Raw genomic sequence first — 23,884 nt, 5'->3', positions numbered from 1 at the left:
TGTGTGTGTGTGTGTGTGTGTGTGTGTGTGTGTGTGTGTGTGTGTGTTTGTGTACACACATCTTCTTTATCCATTCATCTGTCAGTGGACATCTGGGCTCTTTCCATATTTTGGCTCTTGTGGACGTTGCTGCTCTAAATGTTGGAGTGCATGTGCCCCTTTGAATCACTATGTTTGTATCCTTTGGATAAATAGCTACTAGTGCATTTGCTGGGTCATAGGGTAGCTTTATTTTTATTATTTTTTAAGATTTTTTTTTATTTATTTATTGAGAGAGAGATAGAATGGTAGAGAGAGAACATGAGAGGGAAGAAGGTCAGAGGGAGAAGCAGACTCCCCGCTGAGCAGGGAGCCCGATGTGGGACTCGATCCCAGGACTCCAGGATCATGACCTGAGCCGAAGGCAGTTGCTTAACCAACTGAGCCACCCAGCACCCCTGAGTAGCTTTATTTTTAACTTTTTGAGGAACCTCCATACTGTTTTCCAGAGTGGCTACACAGTTTGCATTTCTAAGTATGTTTCTTAAATATTTGTTGAAGGAAGCATTTGTGTGTCAAGTTAGTTTCTGCATTATCTTTTAATTCTCGTGGTTTCTTTTAGGAGAAGAATCCGTTGTGAAAACATTATGAATGTTTTATATATATTCATATATATATTCATTATAAATGAATATTAATATTTACTTCAAGGATCATATTACCTTCGTCACATACAATACATAACTTCTTTAAGAAAATGTAAAGGGTGTCACACGAACTTTGTCTAGCTGTCATCCTATTACATGCCTGTATTAACATTGACTGAGTTTAGTGTACGTTGTTTTTGGGGGCCTCATTGCATGGCTAGGGTAAAAAAGTTAAGCCCAAAATTCACTAATTTGCCTCTTTGGGTTCTATTTAAAAACAAAATTCAGAAAACCCTTTAAAAATTTTTTATTTGCCCTTGTTGAAAATTAGGGGAAAAGAAAGAAAAGAGAAAAATAAAAATTACTTGCAATCCCACCACCACTAGTTATTGGTGATTTGGGGGAAAAACTGACTAATATGCTGATTGATTTCTCACAGTTTAGCTGGTACAGTGAAAAGAAGAACATGGAATATTGGAAGGGAAGCAGAAAGCACTGCTAAGCCCAAGAATTGCTTCTAAATGTCTGGTGTGAATGTCCAAGTGAGGACTGGAAAAGTTGTAGGGAAGCCCTGGTGCCAAGCCCCACTCTGCTGGACTTTCCTACCAGTAGGATCACCACATATTAGTGCCGTTACTTAGCTTACTCGGGAACACTTCTGTGAATATACACACTGACATTGTGATTCTTTTGATGACACTTAGCAAGAGTGTCATTTTAGAAATGTTTCATGTAACAAGGAAAGAATTAGGCTTGATAGAAAGTGTTTATGCTTGTCAAGGGAATCTCTCAGTGGCTGGCCAATTGTACTTTGGGTCAAAGCAGTACAGAGTAAAATTGGCCATGTCAAATTCAGTTTTCTGTGAATGCCATTTGCTAAAGTGGAATTTATTTTAAAATTTGAGTAGACCTTTAAGAATCTATTTTAAGGGGCACCTGGGTGGCTCAGATAGTTAAGCATCTGCCTTTGGCTCAGGTCATGATCCCAGGGTCCTGAGATCGAGCCCTACATCGGGCTCCTGGCTCAGCAAGGAGCCTGCTTCTGCCTCTCCCCCTGCTCATGCTCTCACTCTATGTATCTCTGTCTCAAATGAATAAATAAAATCTTAAAAAAAAAAGAATGTATTTTAAAATTATACCTCATGCTCAGATGTAGAAGGTGGTAAAAAAGTACATGGAATGATAATATTGGATTTTTTAAACATTGTAATTTAGGGAGGGTCAGTGTTCCTTGTCTGGTAAGCTACTGTAGCTACCCTTTATTTTTCCTGGGGCAGAACAAAAGTAGTTTTGTTTAGTAAGTTAAAGTGATTGTGGTTTCCTAGCTTAAGAAAAACACTGTATGTATATATAGATATCTAAGTTGTTTATTTTGTTAGAAACCCATTAAAGAAATTCCCATATGTGCGATTATGAGACTATTTAGTCACTCTGGGACTGTTTAAACTTATTCCTGTAACTTAGTTTTGATGTCAAGGTCATTACTGCCATTACTTAATACCTTACAAAGAAATTAAAGGGATTGAATGGATAGGTTCCATGGTAAGGATGTGAAGATTACAATTTTGGCCTGGGGACATAAAAGAAATTTAGAATTGTAGCTGTCTGGTCAATTTACTGCTTCATTGATTGGGTTGCTGAAAGTTGATTAAGTTTCTAGAAGTAAAGTGCTTTTACCAAACACTAGTAATGGGAATCTATCCCACAGAGTTCTTCTGTGAAATTGTGTTGGTGTTAACATGTTCATAATCTACTTTGATATAAGAGTTAGAAAATAGAGCTTTCAGTTTTTGTCATTCTTATTTGTTTGAAAGTTACAGGCCTAGAAGCAGCTCTATGGTATGAACCAGTGCCACTCAAATGACAGTCCGTGGTGAGATGGAAAGCTTTCAGCAGAATGTAAATCAGTATATTGCATCCTAGAAAGTTTTGCTACATAAAAAATGCCAGCTGCACGGAACAGTGTGTTTGGTGAGGTCATTGCTTCACATTCTGCCTCAAGCTCCTTATATTGTGCTAGATTGCTGTAGCTCCAGCCTGTGTGCTGATCATGCTTGCAGGAGTACCAGCATAAACCAGCTCCAGCCTGTGTGCCGATCATGCTTGCAGGAGTACTAGCATAAACAATTCATTTTGTAATTGAATGCTTTTAGTGTTTTCTGATTACATTGTTGGGCTTGGGTTGGTTTTAATGGCCATTTCTGCTGGTGTTAACTTGTAATGCCATGCAGAGCAGGTTGACCTGATGAAATGAGTAAGGAATTTGGAGTCCTGGCTCTGCTTCTTTTCTGCTGACTGGCCTTGGACAAATAGTCTAACTTCTCTGAGCCTGTTTCATCATGTGTAAAATTGGGATATAATGTCTATGTCCCAGGGTTGTTATGAAGAGTGAGTTACTATTTAAGAAAGCTCTTTGAAAATTCAATTGTGTCTCAAACGATCTGTTATTTCAGCTCTTTCTTCTATCACCCATACAGTTTCAAACCTTGGCTCCCATTTCTCTGCCCAATGCCATTCTTCACTCTCAGCATTTAACCTCTTTTTTTCTCCTTTTTTTCCTTAAGAAATTTCAGTATTGGTGAGTGCCCATTATGAACCGGACCTTGGTACAGAAATAAAAATAAGCAATCTTATCTTTACATTTAATATTTATGCTTGCCATGTGTAGTAAGTAAAAAGAAAAATGATTCTCTAAGGCTGGTAAGAAAAAATAGTAATCACCTGCCCACCCCTCCGAAGCTGGGATTCTGGCTTCTCTGAAGCGGTCATTTTAATGCCTTTAATTCTTTCTTTTGGTATTTTCCCCATGTTTCTAAGTGGCATTCAATACTGATTTTTCTTAATTTTCAGTTTTAGTTATTTATCTAATGACTTGCTACTATGAGAGATAAGAGTTTTGCTCTTTTACATACAATTTCCATCCCCTTATCCTGTCAGGATTATAGGTCTTAATTTTTGGTTAGATCAGTATTTAGTATTTATATCATTAAGATGGTAAATATTATTCACATTGAGTCAGATAGTATAATGATAAACTTACTTATACAATTTTTTGTTTTCTTGGGAATTAATAATTATCTCATTTTCATTTGCTTTTTTTTTTTAAAGATTTTATTTAATGAAAGAAAGAGAGAGCATGAGGGGGGGAGGGTCAGAGGGAGAAGCAGACTCCCTGCTGAGTAGGGAGCCTGAGGCGGGACTCCATCCTGAGACTCCAGGATCAGGACCTGAGCCAAAGGCAGTTGCTTAACCAACTGAGCCACCCAGGCGCCCTCATTTGCTTTTTAAAAATGTACCTACCACTGATTCTTCCCAAACTCTCTGACACAAGTGTAAGTCTTCTCTGTATCTTCAGATATATCAGGTAATCTATCCATTTCTTCTCCTTCTTTTATTTTTTCTCTTTTGTGGAGCTTGCCATTCTCAAATAAGGATAAACTATTCTCTAGGTTAGCTGAATAGCTGTCATTTTGGCAATTCCCTTCACTATTATTCTGGAGTTTTCTTTGCTTTTCTCCTTTTTGTCTCTTTGTATTCTGTCATCTTTATTTATTTCTCCATTTTTGATAGAACATACTTTTGAGATCTTATATATATAAAATATCATTATTCTCTTTTTACATCTGATTGAAAGTTTGATTGGCTGTAGAATTCTGCTTGCAAAGTAAATTTTACTCGGTATGTTTTTAGTTAAATATGAATCTTTCGGACTTTAACATCTGGTAAGGACAGACTAGTTATTTTGGACCAGCCCACCCACTGAGACCAACTAGGTAAGCTAAATTAAAAAAAAAAAGTCGACTTGAAGTAGAGTGTTAAACAAGCTAGTGAAGAATTTACCAGGCCAGGATCTCTGCTGGCTAGAGATTGAGGGAGGAGCCCGGGGCTTGGGGCAGTTATTAGCTGAAACTAGAGAAGGTAGCTCAGAGGATAGAGGCTAAATGGGGTTTTTGATAACTTCAGAGTGCTAAGAGAATAAAAGATTTGGTGTCCCAGGCGGCTCTGAACCCCTCCTTACTTTGGATTGGGACCTTGAAAGGCAGCACCCTATGAGGAAGGATGGGCTGGATATAGAACAGGCCCTCTTGAAATTGCCACTCAGCCACAGACATTTGAATTTCTGAAATCAGCATAAGGTGATCTTAAAGTGCCACTGTCCCTAGGCATCTCCAAAGTACTAAGGCTTCCAGGAACCTGGAAAAAGCAAGCTTAAGTTTTCTCCAAAGGGAGGGAAAAAACACCATTCTGGGGCTTAAATTATTTCTTCAAATAATTTTGCAAATACAATGCTTGATACCCACTCAGAAAGTAACCCCTGACACAGAAGGACAAACAACAAAAATGCAAAAAGGCAGAAGCAACAGAAGATAGAAACAGACCCATGGCAAATCTAGATACTGGCATTACCATGCTCTGACTTTGCAATAGCTATGTTCACTGTGGTCAAGGGGATAAAAGATAAGATTGAGCGCTTAAAGAAAGAGTGGAAAACCATAAAAAAAGTGAAATGAATGGAAATTATAATATTGAAAAGTAAAGTAACTGAAATTAAGGCCTTAAAGATTAAAATATAATTAATGAACTTGAAAATAGGTCAGAAGAAAATGTTTAGAATAAAACACGGACAAATGATGGAAAATCCAGGGGAAAGATAAGAGAAAGAAATTGCAGTGAGAAGGTTTAATATGAGTGTTTTTGAAAAACCTTGAAGGAGAAAAAGGTGCGAATGGGCAGAAGCAATATTTGAAGATAAATTAACTTAAGATTTTGCCAAAAGTGAAGAAGGCTATGTATTTAAGGAGTCTGAGAATCTCAAGCAAGATAAATAAAAAGAAGTATTTACCTAGGTTGAAAGCTAAAAACAAAGAGGAAGTCTGAAAAACAATCAAGGAAAAAAAAGATTAACAAGAAAAAAAGACATATCTACAAACAGCTCCAAATAGCTGACTTGTCTGCTAAAACAGTGAAAGCCAGAAGACAATAGAATGATCCTTACAAAGAAATGACTTTTCCCCCCCTGCCAAACCAAAAATCTATACCCAGAGTAAAGATAAAATAAAGACATTTTCAGATCAGTAAAAATTCAGAGAATTTGTTATTGACAGACCCACACCAAGGAAATACTAAATATTCTTCAGGCAGAAGGAAAATGATCTCAAATGGAAAGTCAAGAGATAAAGGAAGAAATGAAAGGCAACAGTAAATACTTGGGTAAATCTAAGTGAATGTTGACTGTATATAACAACAGTAGCCTTTCAGCTTAACATATGTAGAATTATAATGGCATTTAAGTCTGGCTGGGGGATAAATGGAATTAAAGTATTTCTGTAGTCCTTGGGTTGCCTGGGAGTGGGTAAAATGACTAATTAACATTACATTTGTTAAGTTGCAAACCCATGTTTTAATCTCGAGAGAACTGTTAAAAGTATCATTGATATATTAGTGGAGTATATATTTTACAATCCAGGAGAAAAATGAAATGATAAGAAGTTATCATTTCCAAAGAAGGCAAGAAAAGTGAGAAAAATGGCTCATATAGCTTATTAAGTACACATTGCACTTAATAAGATGAGACATTTAAATCCAGATGGAGGTTTCTCCTGCTGTCTGAAAGGTCGCCTTACACCACTTTGCTTTTACGAAAGACTTATCGGTACTTGTTTTTGCTAGCTGAAAGAAATATGAAGAAGATTTTTACTTTTATGAAACGATCGTTGCTTCTTTGCTGTAGCCATTTTGACTTGCAAAAGGTTTCATAGGAACACTACTTTCAGATAATGGGGGGCACCTTGTAGGTCTATTAAGTGTAATTGTATACAATGGCCTAATTAAAAGATGAAAATTGTCCAGTTGGGTAAAAATAATTAAACTCAATTATTTGGTGTTTATAAAGATACAGCAAAATTGAATTGTTCTTATAAGAAATTTTTTAGAAGTCTTTTTTCTTTTTTTAAAAGATTTTATTTATGTATTTGACAGAAACACAGTGAGAGAGGGAACATAAGCAAGCGGAGTGCGAGAGGGAGAAGCAGTCTTCCCGCTGAGTAGGGAGCCCGGTGCGGGGCTAGATCCCAGGACCCTGGGATGACCTGAGCCGAAGGCAGATGCTTAATGACTGAGCCACCCAGGCGCCACTTCTGTTTTGTTTGGTTGTTGTTGTTTTTTAATTGAAGTAAAACATATATTAGTTTCAGGTGTACAATGTAATGACTCAGCTTTTGTATTTATTGTGAAGTGATCACCACAGTAAGTCTAGTTACCATCTGTCACCGTGTGTACTTACAAAACTTTTGTGTGTGAGATCAGAACTTCTATTGCCCCAAAGATTTAGATGCCTCTATTTTCTCCTTTATTGATATTACTTATTAGAATATGAGCGCTAAGGTATTTGGTGATTGATAGTTTTTATTTTATTTTAAATTAATACATACAATATTACATTAGTTTCAGGTATACAACATAGTGATTTGTTATTTATATACATTACAAAATGCTCACCGTAAGTATAGTTACCATCTGTCACTATAGAAAGTTATTATAGTATTATTGACTATGTTCTCCATGTTGTACTTTTTATCCTTGAGAGTTATTTATTTTATAATTGAAAGTTTGTAGCTCTTAATTCCCTTCATCTATTTTGCCCATCCCCCTGCCTTCCTCACTTCTGGCAACTACCAGTTCTCTGTGTTTATGAATCTGTTTCTGTTTTGTTTTGTTTGTTTTGTTTTTTAGATTCCACATGTAGGTGAATGATGAGAAGTTTTAAGACCTGTTTCTCATTTGTTTTGTTTTTGAAATTGCCATTCTGTATTGTGATTATTACCTAGTGTTCCCCATTCTCCCTCTCCCTCCTCACTTATTAATAGATGAAATTCTAACCAGTTATGGAGAGACGTAGAGAATGACTAATGGATATTGATGGAGGTGAGGGCTGGTCATGAACCAGCTGTGGCTGGTATCAAACCATTGAAAAATGGGTTAGGATAACGTCCTTATTCTGGTTGGTGGAACTGATTTCTCTGAAGTGAGGTAAATGGTTAAGCAGTTTCAAGTCTCTTGCTGTCTTTCCATCTGACATTACTATTCTGTACTTTAATTTCTATAATTTTTTTCTTGAAGCCTCACTGATTTTTTTGTTCAATATCTTAGTTTCCAAGGTTGTTATAATGTTGTATATCTTAATTTTTTTATGAGTTTTTTTAATAAAAAATGTTGGGGAGAATAAATCCAACAGAGCAAGTTTTCATCTAAACCTAGAAATTTTAGAAAGGTTATTAAATAATTAGATGTTTGACTTCCTAAGAAGTGTGGGGTATTACGATATACGGTTCAGAACTTGTTTTTATGGAAAGGTACAAAGGTTATTTCCTATTTTTATGTTTCAGAGATATTGTTTCAATGCCAATAATGAAAAATACTGCCATCTTTTTGCTTCTAGGTTGTAATGTTGCATCAACAGGTAGAAGAACATGAAAAAGTCAAACAAGAGATGGCCATGGACTATAAGCAGGAGTTAAAGAAACTACATGAAGAAGTGAGATTTTAATTCTGTTATGTGTTGTATAATTCTGTCTCTTTAACCATTAGAATTTTGTTAATGTGCCCATTTCTACTTGATAAAGTGGGAAGTATATAAATTTTTTTTTTTTTAAAGATTTTATTTATTTATTTGAGAGAGAGAATGAGAGATAGCACAAGAGGGAAGAGGGTCAGAGGGAGAAGCAGACTCCCCGCCGAGCAGGGAGCCCGATGTGGGACTCGATCCTGGGACTCCAGGATCATGACCTGAGCCGAAGGCAGTCGCTTAACCAACTGAGCCACCCAGGCGCCCAAAGTGGGAAGTATATAATCCATGGGAGTTACAGGGGTAGAAATCTATTTCTCTGTTCTTTAAATTCAGGCAGAAGAGACTTGTTGAATTATATATTTGGTACTATCCAAGCAGGGATTCTAAAATGTGTTTCTCAGTTGAGTACCTGAAAGAAATAAAGCTGTTTTTGTATAATACTATGAAATATTGATACCAGGAACCTATATTAAATATTTTAATTTTGAGTTAAATCAGTTACTAGATTTTAAATAATGGAGAATCCAATATATTCAGAAGCATTTTGGGACAAATAAGAAAAGTAAGAATTCTAGCAACTCAATATTATTCTTCAGATTGGGAAAAAAAAATGCTTTTTTTTTTTTACTTTGTTCCAAAATACTCCTCTCCTGCTTATTGAATATCAGTGTTCCACAGGAGAATGGCTCAAGAACCACAGAGGAGAGGAGTTTTTATTTGCTGCTTTTATCATGGGTTAGTTTATGGGATCCTTACGTGCAAGGCCACTGTAATAAAAATTAAAGTTTTGTTTAAAGAGTATCTTTCCCTCAGTTTTTTTTGTTCAGTACAATGTCTTTCTCTCCTAGTGTTTATTTTTTATATACAGGTTTGAATTGTTTTAATTTGCAAATCTAACACGCTCAGTCTATTTTCAATAGTACTGTTCAGCACTGCTCTTGCTTTCATGATACCAATATGTTCCACCACCACTGTTTACAAATTCTTAAATTTTAAGTCTAGAAATAACTGTGTCTACAGTTAGGCAGACTGAAGAGAAGCTATGAAAAACTACAGAAAAAGCATGTAAGGGACTTCAGAGGAAATGCCAAAAATCACAAGGAAGATCGCTCTGAAATTGAGCGGTTAACTGGAAAAATAGAGGTATGTTCATAATAATTTCTTCCTAGTGGTTGTCAACCTTACTGCAGGAAGGTGCTGTTTCTAGTAGTACTAGTTCTGAAATCGATTTTCTGCCATCTCCAGGACTGCCCTGGAGCTATTTCAGAGGTACATCCTGTCATCACCTGGTCGCCTGGGGTTGATGGGGTTACTAGTTCTCAGTAGTTCTCAGTAGGGCAGTACCACCCTTTGAGGGCATTTGGAAATGTAATGGAGACATTGCTTTGGTTGTTCAAATGACTGGGAGTGAAACTGGTGTTGAGGGGACAGGAACCGGGGACACTAAACATGCCCAGGACCATTCCACACAGGGAGAATTATTGTACCCAGAATGCCAATATTGAGAAATACTGACCACCAGTTCCCAGCAGTCCTCCCTGGGCAGTGTTCTCATCTTATTTATCACCTAACAGGGTTGGGGCTTAGTAAATGTTGAAAGTACATGGCTTTTTGTACAGAGTACTGGGCATCTCAGGTTGTTTAGCCTCAGTTCCCATTCAGATGTAATAAGCCATTTACTCCCCTCTTTGCTGACTTTGTTTTTATTAAGGCTGAGTAACTCTGGTTATTGTGTATGTTGATTTCCACACGACTTACCGGAGGTGGCGAGTTAACACTGCCCAAGGTGGATGAAGCAACAGTGCAGGGCTGTCACTCTTTTCCCTTGCATCTGCCACTGCCCTCCTCTGTCCATGCCATTGGTTCTCCAGGGTACCTAAGACTCCCCAGGGTCCTCTTTAGGCTGTCAGAGATTCTGCTCCAGTAGTATGACAATGGGACCTAGGAATATGCATTTTATCCACTTCCCCTGGCTGATTGCAATTTGAGAAACATCGTTCAACATCTCTCTATGATTGCTTACAATTTGTCAGGGCGACCTTTCACCCACAAAAATGCCATTATTACAACTTAGCATTGTAATTTCTGTATTTAATGTTCTTTTACATCTTACTGTTTTGATCCATCTGAAGAGCTTAGACTCGGAGGGCTATGCTACTGCTTTCTCTCCAGCCATCTTCTGTGACATCTGTGCTTTTTTCTCCCAAACCCTGCATCTTCCTCTTACCGCTCATTATCATTCTCTTTTATTTCTACCTCAAAACCTCATCTTTGATTTTCATGTCATCAGCCTGTACCCCCAACCAGTATACATACAACCAAAGTAGCCATCTTCTGATCCCCGAGTTACTTCCTGGCCCAGAGGTTTCAGCTCCCAGGGCATTGTCACTCTCTCCAGTGTTACACTTGTCATAATTCTTGAGGATTTCAGTATCCACAGGGATGATGCTTATAAACCCTGCTCTTTGAATTCCTAGGTGTTCTTTCCTCCATGGACATCTTGATCTCCTCCTTGTCTCATCTACCCATTCCCACTGCCATTCCTTGGGTGTCGTCATTACCAAACTTACAACCTTCCTGGAATCACATTTTTAATCATCTCATTCTTTAACTACCATCCTTCTCTTTTTAGCTCATTCCCTTTAGTCTCAATAATCTCTTGACTGTCAATAATCACTTGACCCCATCCCCAAGTGGTTGAATTCTGACACCTTTTCACTGCTGGAGAGCTACCTCATGTCCTCACGCATCAGTCCTTACACAGCTTAAATTCCATGGTTACATTCCTTACATTCCCCTTCAACTCTTGTGTCCCTTTCTTCCTTCATCATATTTGCTTGGCAAAACCATAACTCTAGTTAAATCCAGCTTTCTGCCCGCTCTCTACTTGCCATGTTTAACAGAACATGGCTGGAGAAAAACATAGTCATGCTGATTGGCCTCATTTTAAATTCATGGTCACTTACCTCAAAGAGTTCCTCATGCTTCCTAGAATCATACTACATTTCCCCTCACTTTGCTACTTTCCATAATGACTGTTTTATACTTTCTCTTTTCTCAAACTTTCAACTCTTTCCCCCACATTCTCACCATTGGGTGATGATCTTGCTTTCCATTTCATTGAGAAAATGGAAGCAATAAAGAAGAGAATTTTCACAGACTTCCAACACTGGGTCTGCCCAACTATGTGCATCTCTGTCCATATACTCTGCCTTCCTGCTGGTGGAACTGTCCATACTCTCCCCAGCCCCTACCCAAGACATGGCTCCAGCCATTCTTCTCTTTTTTGCTTCCTCCCTTCCTCCCTACTGGATGTTTTCCACCACCATCCAGATTTCTTCCCTCTTAAATATCCTCTCTTGACCTTTCTCTTCCTCTGGATGCTGCCCCATTTTTTTCCCTTCATTTTATAACTAAACTGCTTTAGGCATCTGTACCTGTCTCCAGTTCCTTTTTGTCCATTTTCTTGCATCCACTCAATAAGGGTTTTGCCCCGTCACTCTCTGGAAGCTATTTACATGTAGGTCACCAATGAGTTCCACCTTAAAACACTTTCTTGATTTGACTTAGAGATGACTTAGAGAACAACCACGCTTTCCTGGGCTTTCTCCTACCTTGTTAGCTATTCCTTCTCAATCTCTTTTGCTCCCCAACCTTTTAACATTGGAGTACCCTGGGGGTTGTATCATTGGACCTCTTCTTTTTTTGTATCTATGCTCACTCCCTTAGTGATATCATTCAGTCTCATAGTTTTTAGCACTGTATATATGTCGATAATTCCCACATTCATATATCCAGTCTTGATTTGTCCTTTTTGCTATACAATAATTTCCAACTGCCTGTTTCAGCTGTTTCACAGCTCCACCTTGATGTCTAAACCCGTGTCAAACTTGACATGTCCAAAATAAACTTCCTGGTTTCCTCTTCCCCATCTCCCAACACCATTCCTGTTTAATGGCAACCCCATTCCTCAACTTTTCAAGCTGAAAGCCTTAGCGTGACCCTCGACTTCTCTTTTCTCCACACAGCAGCTGGAATGATTCTCTTGTAAGTCAAAGCATGTTCTCTCCTTTACAAAAACCTTCCAGTACCTTCTCTTAAAAGCCAAAGTTATCCTGATGACCTACATAGTCTCACTCCTTGTTAACTGACCTTTCTTTACCTGCTTTTCCCTTTACTCCATTTGAGCCACACCAGCCTCCTTGCTTACCCTTAAATGTACCAGGATGCTTCCACTTCAAGCCTTTGTACTTCCCTTTTCCTTCCCAGAATAGTATAATTTCATCCCCATTTCCTTGGGAGTTTACTTAAATGCCACCCCTTTTTAAAATTGCAACCCCCATCTCTGTGCACTCCATGCTCCATTTTCTCCAAAACAGGTATGATCATCTAATGTATTATACAATGAATGTGTTGCCTATTGCCCATTGAGTTGGGCTTGACTTTTTGTTTTGTTAACTATGGTAGCCTTACCACTTAGAACAGTTCCTGGCATTTTTGGAGAATGAATGAGTGAGTGACTTTCAGAAAGCTGATTAACAGTGATTATCCCAAACTAGTTTGAGACTGCTGGAGTTGAGGGTCCTGGAGGACTGCGATAGAAATCCCTTTGATTTGCCCCATTGTCATAAATATTGGGCTCATTTTCTTATCAACTGGAAGTGATCCATCATTAATTTTGACTGTTTGGCTTTGGGTTACAAATATCTGTTAGAATTTAGTACAGATATCTCCTTGTAATTCAAGTCTTTGCAGTTCTTCTGTTGAGATAGTAAAAATTTGGATATCAAAGGGTATTATATTATCTGAATCTATTTCATTCTTGAATTTCAGATACTAGAAGTAAGAATTGGGCTACCCAAGGACTCATCTGAAAATTTATTTGATCTGTTCAATTTCTGGGTTTGGATATCAAGAATTTGGATAGTGGGATCTCCCCATAATCATATTTTGAGATTTTAGTTCTCTTAAGATCAGTTTTCTGAAAAATCACTAACAATGATAACAACCTTTAGGTGGCAGCAAATCTATGAAAATAATCACGAACCTAGGGTTTAGCATCTGTGTTTCATACTCTTCACTATTAGTGTGTTAAATTTAGGAAGACAGATATCCAGAGGCACAGTATGTCAGGAATTTAGTATTGCTCTACAATTCTGTCAGCTAAGTGAGTAATGGGGCTCCTGCTGGGGAGAAAGGTGCGTGTGTACCCAGGGAGGAGGGGAAAAAATTAAAAGTGAATCTGGGAAGCAGGGACTGCAAGGGTAAGCACTTACAAGTTAAGTACCTTAATTGCCTCTTCAGGAATTTCGTCAGAAATCACTGGACTGGGAGAAGCAACGCTTGATTTATCAGCAACAGGTGTCTTCTCTGGAGGCACAGAGGAAGGCTTTGGCTGAACAATCAGAGATAATTCAGGTTGGTTTAAGCCATTTTAAAATAATGAGAGGTGGAGAAGTCTTGATGGCATTGGCACTAGCTTAATGTCGTCCCCGTTTGCTCACTCATGTCCGTCCACACATGTCTTCGTGCCACATGCTCTTTTGCTTGCTCGCTCCTCTCTCATGCTCTCTCTTGCCCCCTCTGTCTTGCTCACTCCACCCTCACACTCATGTCACTCTCCTGGTCTTGGTTTTCCCTTTTTCTGCCCTTCTGTCCCTCCCCTTCTCTCTCTTTCTACCTCGGTTCTTTCTTTGTCTCCCTTTCCATTTCTTTGGGTCTCTGGCTTACTAGTCTGGCTGTTTCTGGCTTTTGCCTTGGCTCCACTTCTGTGTCTTGCTCCATTTCTAGTAACTGGGGTACCTTGGCCGAGATGCCTCAGCCAGGGAGCTTCAGCCCGGCTACCTGTTGGCCTACAGCTACCAAGAGATTCACATTGCATTGATAAGCGTACTGACTAAAAGCAGTATCTTTGTGGTAACAGAAACACTTTTTAGAACTCTAGTTAAAGAATGGGAGAAGATATTTGCAAATGACACTACGGATAAAGGGCTGGTATCCAAGATCTATAAAGAACTTCTCAAACTCAATACCCAAAAAACAAATAATTCAAAAAATGGGCATAAGACATAACAGACACTTCTCGAAGAAGACATTCAAATGGCTAACAGACACATGAAAAAATGTTCATCATCATCAGCCATCAGGGAAATTCAAATCAAAACCACATTGAGATACCACCTTACACCAGTTAGAATGGCAAAAATGGACAGGGAAAGAAACAACAAATGTTGGAGAGGTTGTGGAGAAAGGGGAACCCTCTTACACTGTTGGTGGGAATGCAAGTTGGTACAGCCACTTTGGAAAACAGTGTGGAGGTGCCTCAGAAAATTAAAAATAGAGCTACCCTATGACCCAGCAATTGCACTCCTGGGTATTTACCCCAAAGACACAGATGTAGTGAAAAGAAGGGCCATATGCACCCCAATGTTCATAGCAGCAATGTCCACAATAGCCAAACTGTGGAAAGAGCCGAGATGCCCTTCAACAGATGAATGGATAAAGAAGATGTGGTCCATATATACAATGGAATATTACTCAGCCATGAGAAAGGATGAATACCCAACTTGTACATCAACATGGATGGGACTGGAGGAGATTATGCTAAGTGAAATAAGTCAAGCAGAGAAAGTCAATTATCATATGGTTTCACTTATTTGTGGCACATAAGGAATAGCATGGAGGACATTAGGAGAAGGAAGGGCAAGAGGAAGGGGGGGCGGAAATCTGAGTGAGAGATGAACCAAGAGAGACTGTGGACTCTGAAAAACAATCTGAGGGTTTTAGAGGGGCGGGGGGTGTGGTGATGGGTTAGCCCAGTGATGGGTATTAAGGAGGGCACGTACTGCATGGAGCACTGGGTGTTATACGAAAACAATGAATCGTGGATCACTACATCAAAAACTAATGATGTATTGTATGGTGACTAACATAACATAATAAAATTAAAAAAAAATCTTTTTTTAAATGAAGAACTAGTGACTTAAGCAGAACCAAAAAATATCTAATTTAGGGATATTTCTTCTTAGAACATACTATGTTTGCTTTTTCCATTAAAAACCAAGAACATAAAAGGAAATGAACACAGGGGAATAAATATTTGTGACCATCTATTCTGTGCTAGACACAGTCTCAGTGCTTCTTCCAGATTTCAGTTATCTAGAATATGTGGTTCTATGTTGTCTGTTTAATATCATGATAATCTGTCAAGGTTAGTAGTTATCTCAGTTTTCTAGAATGAGGGAATTACTCGATAAGTTGAAAGAGCTGAAGGGAAGCTCTAAAAATTAAAAAAAAAAAAACAACCAATCTGTATTATTTGCTGCTTTAACTCTCAGTAATGTTTTGGCTTGTAATCATTCTCCTGAAATTTCAGGAGGTAAAGTACCGTGAATGGCTCTGCTGTGAGTGACTCCACTCAGGATTGCAGGGGGGCCCACAGTGACCTCAGGGAAGAAAATTATTTACTAGGCTGCAGCAAGCTATGCAGTCAGAGTGGGCCAATAAAATCCTGGATGTCTAGACCACAGTTTTTTCATCTGAATGCTAAAGCACTGTGCAAACATAAATAGCTATAAGATATTGTTATACTCTAATTGTAGCCTTCAGATTGGGGAAAAAAGAAAATCAAGTCCTACTTTTTAGTTTTCAATTACTCATCTGTGGAGTGTGCTTATTATTGATGCAAATCCTTTTTTCAAATTACTATTGTGATTACTTTGCATAATTAAACTTCATTGCTAGTAAAAGTGAGATTTTTGTTTACCATAATTCAGCTAGGCCAGAATAAGAAGCCTTTAAAAAGCCAACATTTGTTTTCCCTACTAAGGGTATTTGAATTGTTCTCCTGATAGTTTGTTTAAAACTACTCTCCCTGCTTAATTCAAAAAATATTACTGATACTATATTTCTCTTTCCCCCTAAGCAAACTAAACAAAACTAAATCTTTCTGTGATTCAGTATGTGGCAGTGCTGTATGATCATCATTTAAAAAAACTAACTTTTAAATAAATTTCTGGATAGCTGTTACCCAGCATTAATAGTTACCATCATTTTGCTAGGGCTTTTTTTTTTTTTTATTGTGGTAGAAAACACATTAAAATTTACCATCTTAACCATTTTAAAGAGTATATTAATGTTAACTCTGTGCATGTTGTTGCGTAACCGAGCTCTAGAACTTGTTCTACTTGCAAAGCTAAAGACTGTACCAAACAAACTCATTTTGCCAGTCTTGTTTCATCCTTCCCCACTTTTTACCTTTGGCTGGAATATTACAAAGCAAATCACAGAAATTGTCATGTTTCCCAACAGATAAGGACTTCAAAAAATTGTAACAGAATAAATAATTTATTAACATAATTTAATATTCAGTCTGTTCAGACTTCCCCAGTTGTTCTGAAATTATGTCTTTGTACAGTTGAATGTTCAAATTGGAATCCAGTCAAGGTTGACATGTTATATTTTGGTGATCTGTGAGTCACCACTGAACAGTCAAGGGAGAAAATCTGGGAAATTGGATAAATGGGGATCAACATCCACACTTCCCCCAGTTTTTAAAAACTTGATAGCAACTTTTTTCTTATGTATTTTTTAACATCTGCAAGTGGACTTCACAATAAATTCTCAGTCTTTGAGTCCTTGTTTGTTCAAGTTCTTTTCATCAGCTATTAAAGTTATAGAATACATGTTCATTTTAGAAAAATGAGAAAATGTCAGTGAGACAGGAATTAAATAAAATCACCCATAATTCCATAGTTTAGAGATCTATCATGATTAACATTTTGGTGTAAATTTCTTCCAACTTTTTCTATGCTTCTATGTAGTGTACATTGTAGTCATGTACATTTACTAGAAAAACACTCGTGTGTTTGGGGGGGAATATGTTCGGTTTCTAGATTCCACATATAGGTGAAGTCATACAGTATTTGTCTTTCTCTGTCTGACCTATTTCACTAAGTATAATGCCTTCTAGGTCCATCCATGTTGTCACAAGTGGCAAGATTTCATTCTTTTTTTTATGACAGGGTAATAGTCCATTATAATCGAATACAAACACACACTGGCACCCATACACACATCTTCTTTATCCATTTATCTATTAATGGACACTTGGGTTGTTTCTATATTTTGGCTATTTTAAGCAATGAGGCAGTGAACACAGGGGTGTGGATATCTCTTTGAGTTGGTATTTTTGTTTTCTTCAGATAAATACCCAGAAGTGGGATTACTGCATCATATGATAGTTCTATTTTTAATTTTTTGAGGAGCCTCCAGACTGTTTTCTATAGTGGCTGCACCAATTTACAATCCCACCAACATTGTATAAGATCTCCCTTTTCTCCACATCCTCACCAATACTTTTGCTATTTTGTCTTTTTGATACTGGCCATTTTGACTGGTATGAGGTGGTATGTCATTGTGGTTCTGATTTGCATCTCCCTGATGATGAGTGATGCTGAGCATCTTTTCATGTGTCCATTGGCCATCTGTATGTCTTTGGAAAAATGTTCATGTCTTCTGCCCATTTTTAAATCAGGTTTGGTTTTTTTAATATTAATTTGTGTACATTCTTTATATGTTTTGGATTTTAACCCCTTATCAGATGTATGACTTGCAGGAATCTTTTCCCATTCAGTAGATTGCCTTTTTGTTTTGTTTACAGTTTCTTTTATCATGCAAAACCTTTTCAGTTTGATATAATTCTGTTTGTTTATTTTAACTTTTGTTGCCCTTCCCACAGGATACTGGTCCAAAAAAATACTGCTATGACTGATGTCAAAGAGCTTACTGCCTGTGTTTTCTTCTAGGAGTCTTATGGTTTCAGTTCTTATGTTCAAATCATCAATCCATTTTGAATTTTGTATATAGTGTAAGGTAGTGACCTAATACTCTTTTGCATGTAGCTGTCTAGTTTTCCCATCATTTATTGAAGAGACTCTTTTTCCCCATTGTTTATTTTTGTCTCTTTGTTATAGATTAATTGATGATATAAGTGTGGGCTTATTTCTGGTCTCCATTCTAGTCCATTAATACATGTGTCTGTTTTCATACCAGTACCACACTGTGTTAATTACTATAGCTTTGTGGTATAGTTTTTTTTTTTTAAGATTTTATTTATTTATTTGAGAGAGAGAGAATGAGAGAGAGCATGAGAGGGAAGAGGGTCAGAGGGAGAAGCAGACTCCCCGCTGAGCAGGGAGCCCGATGTGGGACTCGATCCCGGGACTCCAGGATCATGACCTGAGCCGAAGGCAGTTGCTTAACCAACTGAGCCACCCAGGCGCCTGCTCTGTGGTATAGTTTGAAATTAGGGGGCACGATACCTCCAGCTTTGTTCCTTCTCAGTATTGCTTTGGCAACTTGGGATCTTTTGTACTTCCATTCAAACATTAGGATTCTTTGTTATAGTTCTATGGAAAATGCCACTGATATTTTGATGGGGATTGCACTGAATTTGTAGATTGCTTTGGGTAGTATAGGCATTTTAACTATTAATTCTTCCAGTTCATAAGCATGGAATATCTATTTATTTGTGTTGTCTTCAATTTCTTTCGTCAATATCTTATGGTTTTCAGTGGACAAATCTTTCACCTCCTTGGTTAAATTTATTCCTAGGTGTTTTATTCTTTTTGATGTAAATGTAATTGCAATTATTTTGTAATTGCAATTTTCTGATAGCTCATTATTAGTGTACAGAAATACACTAATATGTTAGTATGTTAATTTTGTATCCTGCTGCTTTACTGAATTCATTTATTAGTTCTAACAGTTTTTTCTGTAGTCTTAGGGCTTTCTATATGGTATGCCATCTGCAAATTTTGATGGTTTTACTTTTTCCTTTCCAATATTGATACCCTTTTCTTTCTTTTTATTGCCTAATTGCTGTGGCCAGGACTTCCAATACTTGTTGAATAAAACTGGTGAGCGTGGGCATCCTTGTCTTATTCCTGATCTTGAGGAAAAGCTATCAGCTTGTTGAGTATGAAGTTAGCTGTGGATTTGTCATTTGTGGCCTTTATTATGTTGAAGTATATTCCCTCTATATCCACTTTGTTAAGAGTTTTTATCATAATGGATGATGAATTGTCAGATGCTTTTTCTGCAAGTATGGAGATGATCATATGATTTTTTTTTTTTTAAAGATTTATTTATTTATTTATTTATTTGAGAGAGAGAATGAGATAGAGAGAGAGCATGAGAGGGGAGAGGGTCAGAGGGAGAAGCAGACTCCCTGCTGAGCAGGGAGCCCGATGTGGGACTCGATCCCGGGACTCCAGGATCATGACCTGAGCCGAAGGCAGTCGCTTAACCAACTGAGCCACCCAGGCGCCCGATCATATGATTTTTATCTTTCATTTTGCGGTGTATCACATTGATTGATTTGCAGGTGTTGAACCATGCTTATATTCCTGGAATAAATCCTACTTGATCATGATCCTTTTAATGTATTGTTGAATTCAGTTTGCTAATATTCTTTTGAGGATTTTTCACATCTGTGTTCATCAGGGATATTAGCTTATAATTTTCTTTTTTGTGGTGTCTTTGGTTTTGATATTGGGGTAATGCTGGCCTCATGAGTTTGGAAGCTTTCCTTACTCTTGTGTATTTTAGAATAATTTGAGAAGGATAGGTACTAACTTTTTTTTTTTAAGATTTTATTTATTTATTTGACAGAGAGATAGAGAGCACAAGTAGGCAGAGTGGCAGGCAGAGGGAGAGGGAGAAGCAGTCTCCGCTGAGCAGGAAGCCCGACATGGGGCTTGATCCCAGGACTCTGGGATTGTGACCTGAGCTGAAGGCAGATGCTTAACCGAGTGAGCTAACCAGGCACCTTCCTCCCATTTTTTAAAGATTTTATTTATTTGAGGGAGAGCATGAGTGGGGAGAAGGGCAGAGGGAGATGGAGAGGGACAAGCAGACTCCCTGCTGTGTGCAGAGCCTGACTTGGGGCTTGATCCCAGGACCCCAGGATCACGACCTGAGCCAAAGTCAGATGCTTAACTGACTGAGCCACCCAGGCGCCCCGGTACTAACTCTTCTTTAAATGTTTTATAGAATTCACCTGTAAAGCTGTCTTTTGTATTTTGGGAGTTTTAAAATTACTGATTCAGTTTCATTACTTTGTATTTTGGGAGTTTTAAAATTTTTGTATTTTTGTATTTTGTATTTTGGGAGTTTTAAAATTACTGATTCAGTTTCATTACTTGTTATTGGTTGATTCAGATTTTCTATTTCTGTGTGATTTAATCTTGGAAACCTGTGTTTCTAGGAATTTATCCATTAAAGGTTTTCCAGTTTGTTGGCATATAATTATTTGTGGTAGCCTTTTATGATCCTTTGTATTTCTGTGGTGTCAGTTGTAACTTCTCTTGTTTCTTCTCTCTTTTTTTCCTTATCTATCTGGCTAGAGATTTATCAGTTTTCTTCATCCTTTCAAAAGGACCAGTTTTTAGTTTCATTTTTTAATTTTTTTCTATTTTTTAAGTCTCTGTTTTATTTATTTATTTATTTATTTATTTATTTATTTATTTATTATCTCTTCCTTCTACTAACTTTAGGCTTTGTTCTTCTTTTCGTATTTCCTTTACGTGTAAAGTTAGATTGTTCATTTGAGATTTTTCTTGTTTCTTGATGTAGGCCTCTATCTTTTTTTTTTTTTTTTTAAAGATTTTATTTATTTATTTGAGACAGAGAGAATGAGAGAGAGAGAGAGCGTGCACATGAGAGGGGGGAGGGTCAGAGAGAGAAGCAGACCCCCTGCTGAGCAGGGAGCCCGATGCGGGACTTGATCCCGGGACTCCAGGATCATGACCTGAGCCGAAGGCAGTCGCCCAACCAACTGAGCCACCCAGGCGCCCTTGATGTAGGCCTCTATCTTTATGAGCTTCCCTCTTAGAACTACTTTTGTGGCATTGTGTTTCCATTTTCATTTGTCTCAGGGTATTTTTTTCCTTTTTGATTTTTTTTGTTGACCTCTTAGTTGTTTGTAACATGTTGTTTAGTCTCCATGTGTTTGTGTTTTTTCCAGTTTTCTTCTTGTAATCAATTTCTCTTTTCATATTATTGTGGTCAGAAAAGATGCTTGATATGATTTCAGTCTTGCTGAATTTATTGTGGTTTGTTTTGTGGCCTAACGTGATCTGTCGCAAAGAATGTTCCATGTGCACTTGAGAAGAGTGTGTATTTTGCAGTTTTTGGATGACATGTTTTGTTTATATCTGTTAAATCCATCTGGTCTAATGTGTCATTTAAGGCCAGTGTTTCCTTATTGATTTTCTGTCTGGATGATCTATTCATTGATGTAAATAGGGTGTTCAAGTCCACTACTATTAAATATATTACTGTCAATTTCTCTCTTTATGCCATTTAATATTTTCTTATTATTTAGATGCACTAAGCACTTTATAATACAATATTTTATTTGAGTTTCATGATTAAAATTTTCCTTTTTAAATATGACAAATCAACCAATGTGTAGTCATAATGATTGCATAGAAGTCCAGTCCATAAATGTACCATAATTTATGTATTGAATCCCTTATTATAGAACATTTAGTTTTTTACTTTTTTACTCTTGCAAATAGTGCTTGGGTGAATGTCTTTATATAAACATCTAGGAGTATGTGTCCATTTATATTCTTAGGAAATGGCCCTAGAAGTGAAATTGCTGTACCAGTGTAGTTGAACATTCTTAAAGATTTTAATATATATTGCAAAGTACTCTCCAAAGTTACGTTGATCCAGACTTTCACCAGCAGTATTTGGGATTGTCCATTTCCTCACACTTTGCCAATATTGGGCACTATTATTTTTTTTAATTTCCCCTACTTTTAGGCTTGTCTTTGTTGATCTGATAGGTGAAAAATATGGTTATAATTATTTGTTTTAATGTGCATTTCTTTAATTATGAATTAGGTTGTGTCATTTTTTTCATCTACTTGCAGACATTTCCATTTTTTATAAATTGTGTCTTTTGCTCACTTTTTTTCTAGGATATTTATATTTTACTTTTGAAATAGCTCTTCCTACATTAACTATATTATTAACCCTTTGCTGTTTTGTTGCAATTCTAGGTGTTTCCTAGTTTACCTTAATTTTTGCCTAATAGTTTTAATGGAAACACAATTGTTTTATAAACAATTATTTAGAATTACTTAATTCTCTTAATTAATTTTTGCCTAATAGTTTTAATGGAAATACAATTGTTTTATAAACAATTATTTAGAATTGCTTAATTCTCTTAATTTTTTCTGTAGGGTTTCTATCTTTGATATCATACTATAAAGCTTTACCTAAGCCAAGATTTTTTCTGCTTTATAATTTCTTTTTTATATATTTGATCTGAAAATTATTATTATATGGTATTTGATAGGCTAAACGTGTTTTTTTCCTGAATGGTTATCCACATAATTTATTGACTGTTAGATTTTGAGAACTTGACAGAGCGATTCTAAAATTTTTATGAAAGAATGAATGAATGGTACTAAGCAGCATTTTCTAAAAGAGTTAGGGTGATGTTCTATCAAATATTAAAATGTATTATATTAAAAAGTACAGTTGTTAAACAATGTGACATTATTAGATGCAATGATAGAATGATGGTTATATATGCATAGAAAAGGATTGGTTTAGTCACTAAAACATAAGGTTATTTCTGTTTAGAAGGCAAGGAATCACCTGCTACTTTCCCCCTTGCTCGTATACAAGTGTTGAAAGGAGATATTAAGGGAATTCTTAGAGAACATTAAAACATTAAAAAAATTAAAATATTAAGCCAGCACAGAGTATAAAATATTTAGCTGATAAATGTGACGTGAGAAAAATAGAGGTTGCATTAAATATGTATGTTTTCCTTTTGAAATATTTAGATGAGCTATATATCATTCAAGTTTTAAATCCACTTTTCAATTACATATATATATAAGTATAAACATAGTATTTTTAAAGCATCCTTTCCATGTTACAACGTATGAAGAAAAGATGATCCTAACTCAAGTGTTAATCTGTTGTCTTGGTAGAATTATCAGAGTTAATTGAACTGGCTCAGACCTGCTGTTTCAGGTTTATGGCGACATAGACAGGACAGTGTTAAGAGGGTGTCACTGGGAGCCAGTGTCTTAATGGGCTCTTCAGGCTGCTGCCTGGTGGAAATGTTGTAAGGCTGTGACCCGCACTGACTCGTTTGGAGTTGACACTGAAGGGGAGGTTGGTAAAGACGGATCCTGCCAGGGTCGTAGCTTCATTCTGGGATCCTTTGGAAAATAAAAAGTCTTTGTTGCTTCATATCACATTGTTCTCAGGAATCTTGCTATCTGGGAAAGCCATCCTCTTGAAGCGCCAGGATTAGGGACTGTAAAGCCAGAGAAGGATTTGACCGCAACCCCAACCCCTAGCCCTTTCCCTACTCTCAGACTTCTGTTGCCCACCTCGGCTTTTATTCCCATCTCCCTGACATAAATTGCCTTTTAAATTATTTCTTTACTTTTAATACCTCTGCTGTGAGTTGTGTTGTTGAGATAATTCCACCCATTCCAACAGAATAGTTAAGAGGAAGTTCTGCAGAGAGGCAGGAGGAAGTATAGAGGGAGAGATGTATGCGGATGTGTTCATATCGACATTTTAATGATAACTGTTAATGTGTGTGTGTCTCTTTGGCAGTATTATAGTAATACTTTTAAGTGTTTCAATGGAA

The 23,884-nt window shown here is 37.1% G+C and overlaps 1 protein-coding gene across 7 annotated transcripts in view; it reads left to right on the top strand.

The window, feature by feature from the left end:
• Window positions 1-23,884, top strand: part of CEP63 (centrosomal protein 63) — a 65,007-nt gene that overhangs the window by 10,891 nt on the left and 30,232 nt on the right. For all 7 annotated transcript variants that reach the window (XM_025881952.2, XM_073899778.1, XM_025881945.2 and 4 more), the window contains 3 exons: window positions 8,065-8,160; window positions 9,214-9,336; window positions 13,498-13,611. In XM_025881952.2, the coding sequence (XP_025737737.1) occupies window positions 8,065-8,160; window positions 9,214-9,336; window positions 13,498-13,611 (333 nt within the window). The remainder of the gene's footprint in view (window positions 1-8,064; window positions 8,161-9,213; window positions 9,337-13,497; window positions 13,612-23,884) is intronic.

The sequence above is a fragment of the Callorhinus ursinus genome, unplaced genomic scaffold (assembly GCF_003265705.2).
Source record: "Callorhinus ursinus isolate GAN/ISIS: 27379988/994484 unplaced genomic scaffold, GSC_fseal_2.0 scaffold1, whole genome shotgun sequence".
Classification (NCBI taxonomy): domain Eukaryota; kingdom Metazoa; phylum Chordata; class Mammalia; order Carnivora; family Otariidae; genus Callorhinus; species Callorhinus ursinus.
The sequence above is the reverse complement of the archived record's forward strand: the minus strand, read 5'-3'. Positions and strand labels throughout refer to the sequence as shown.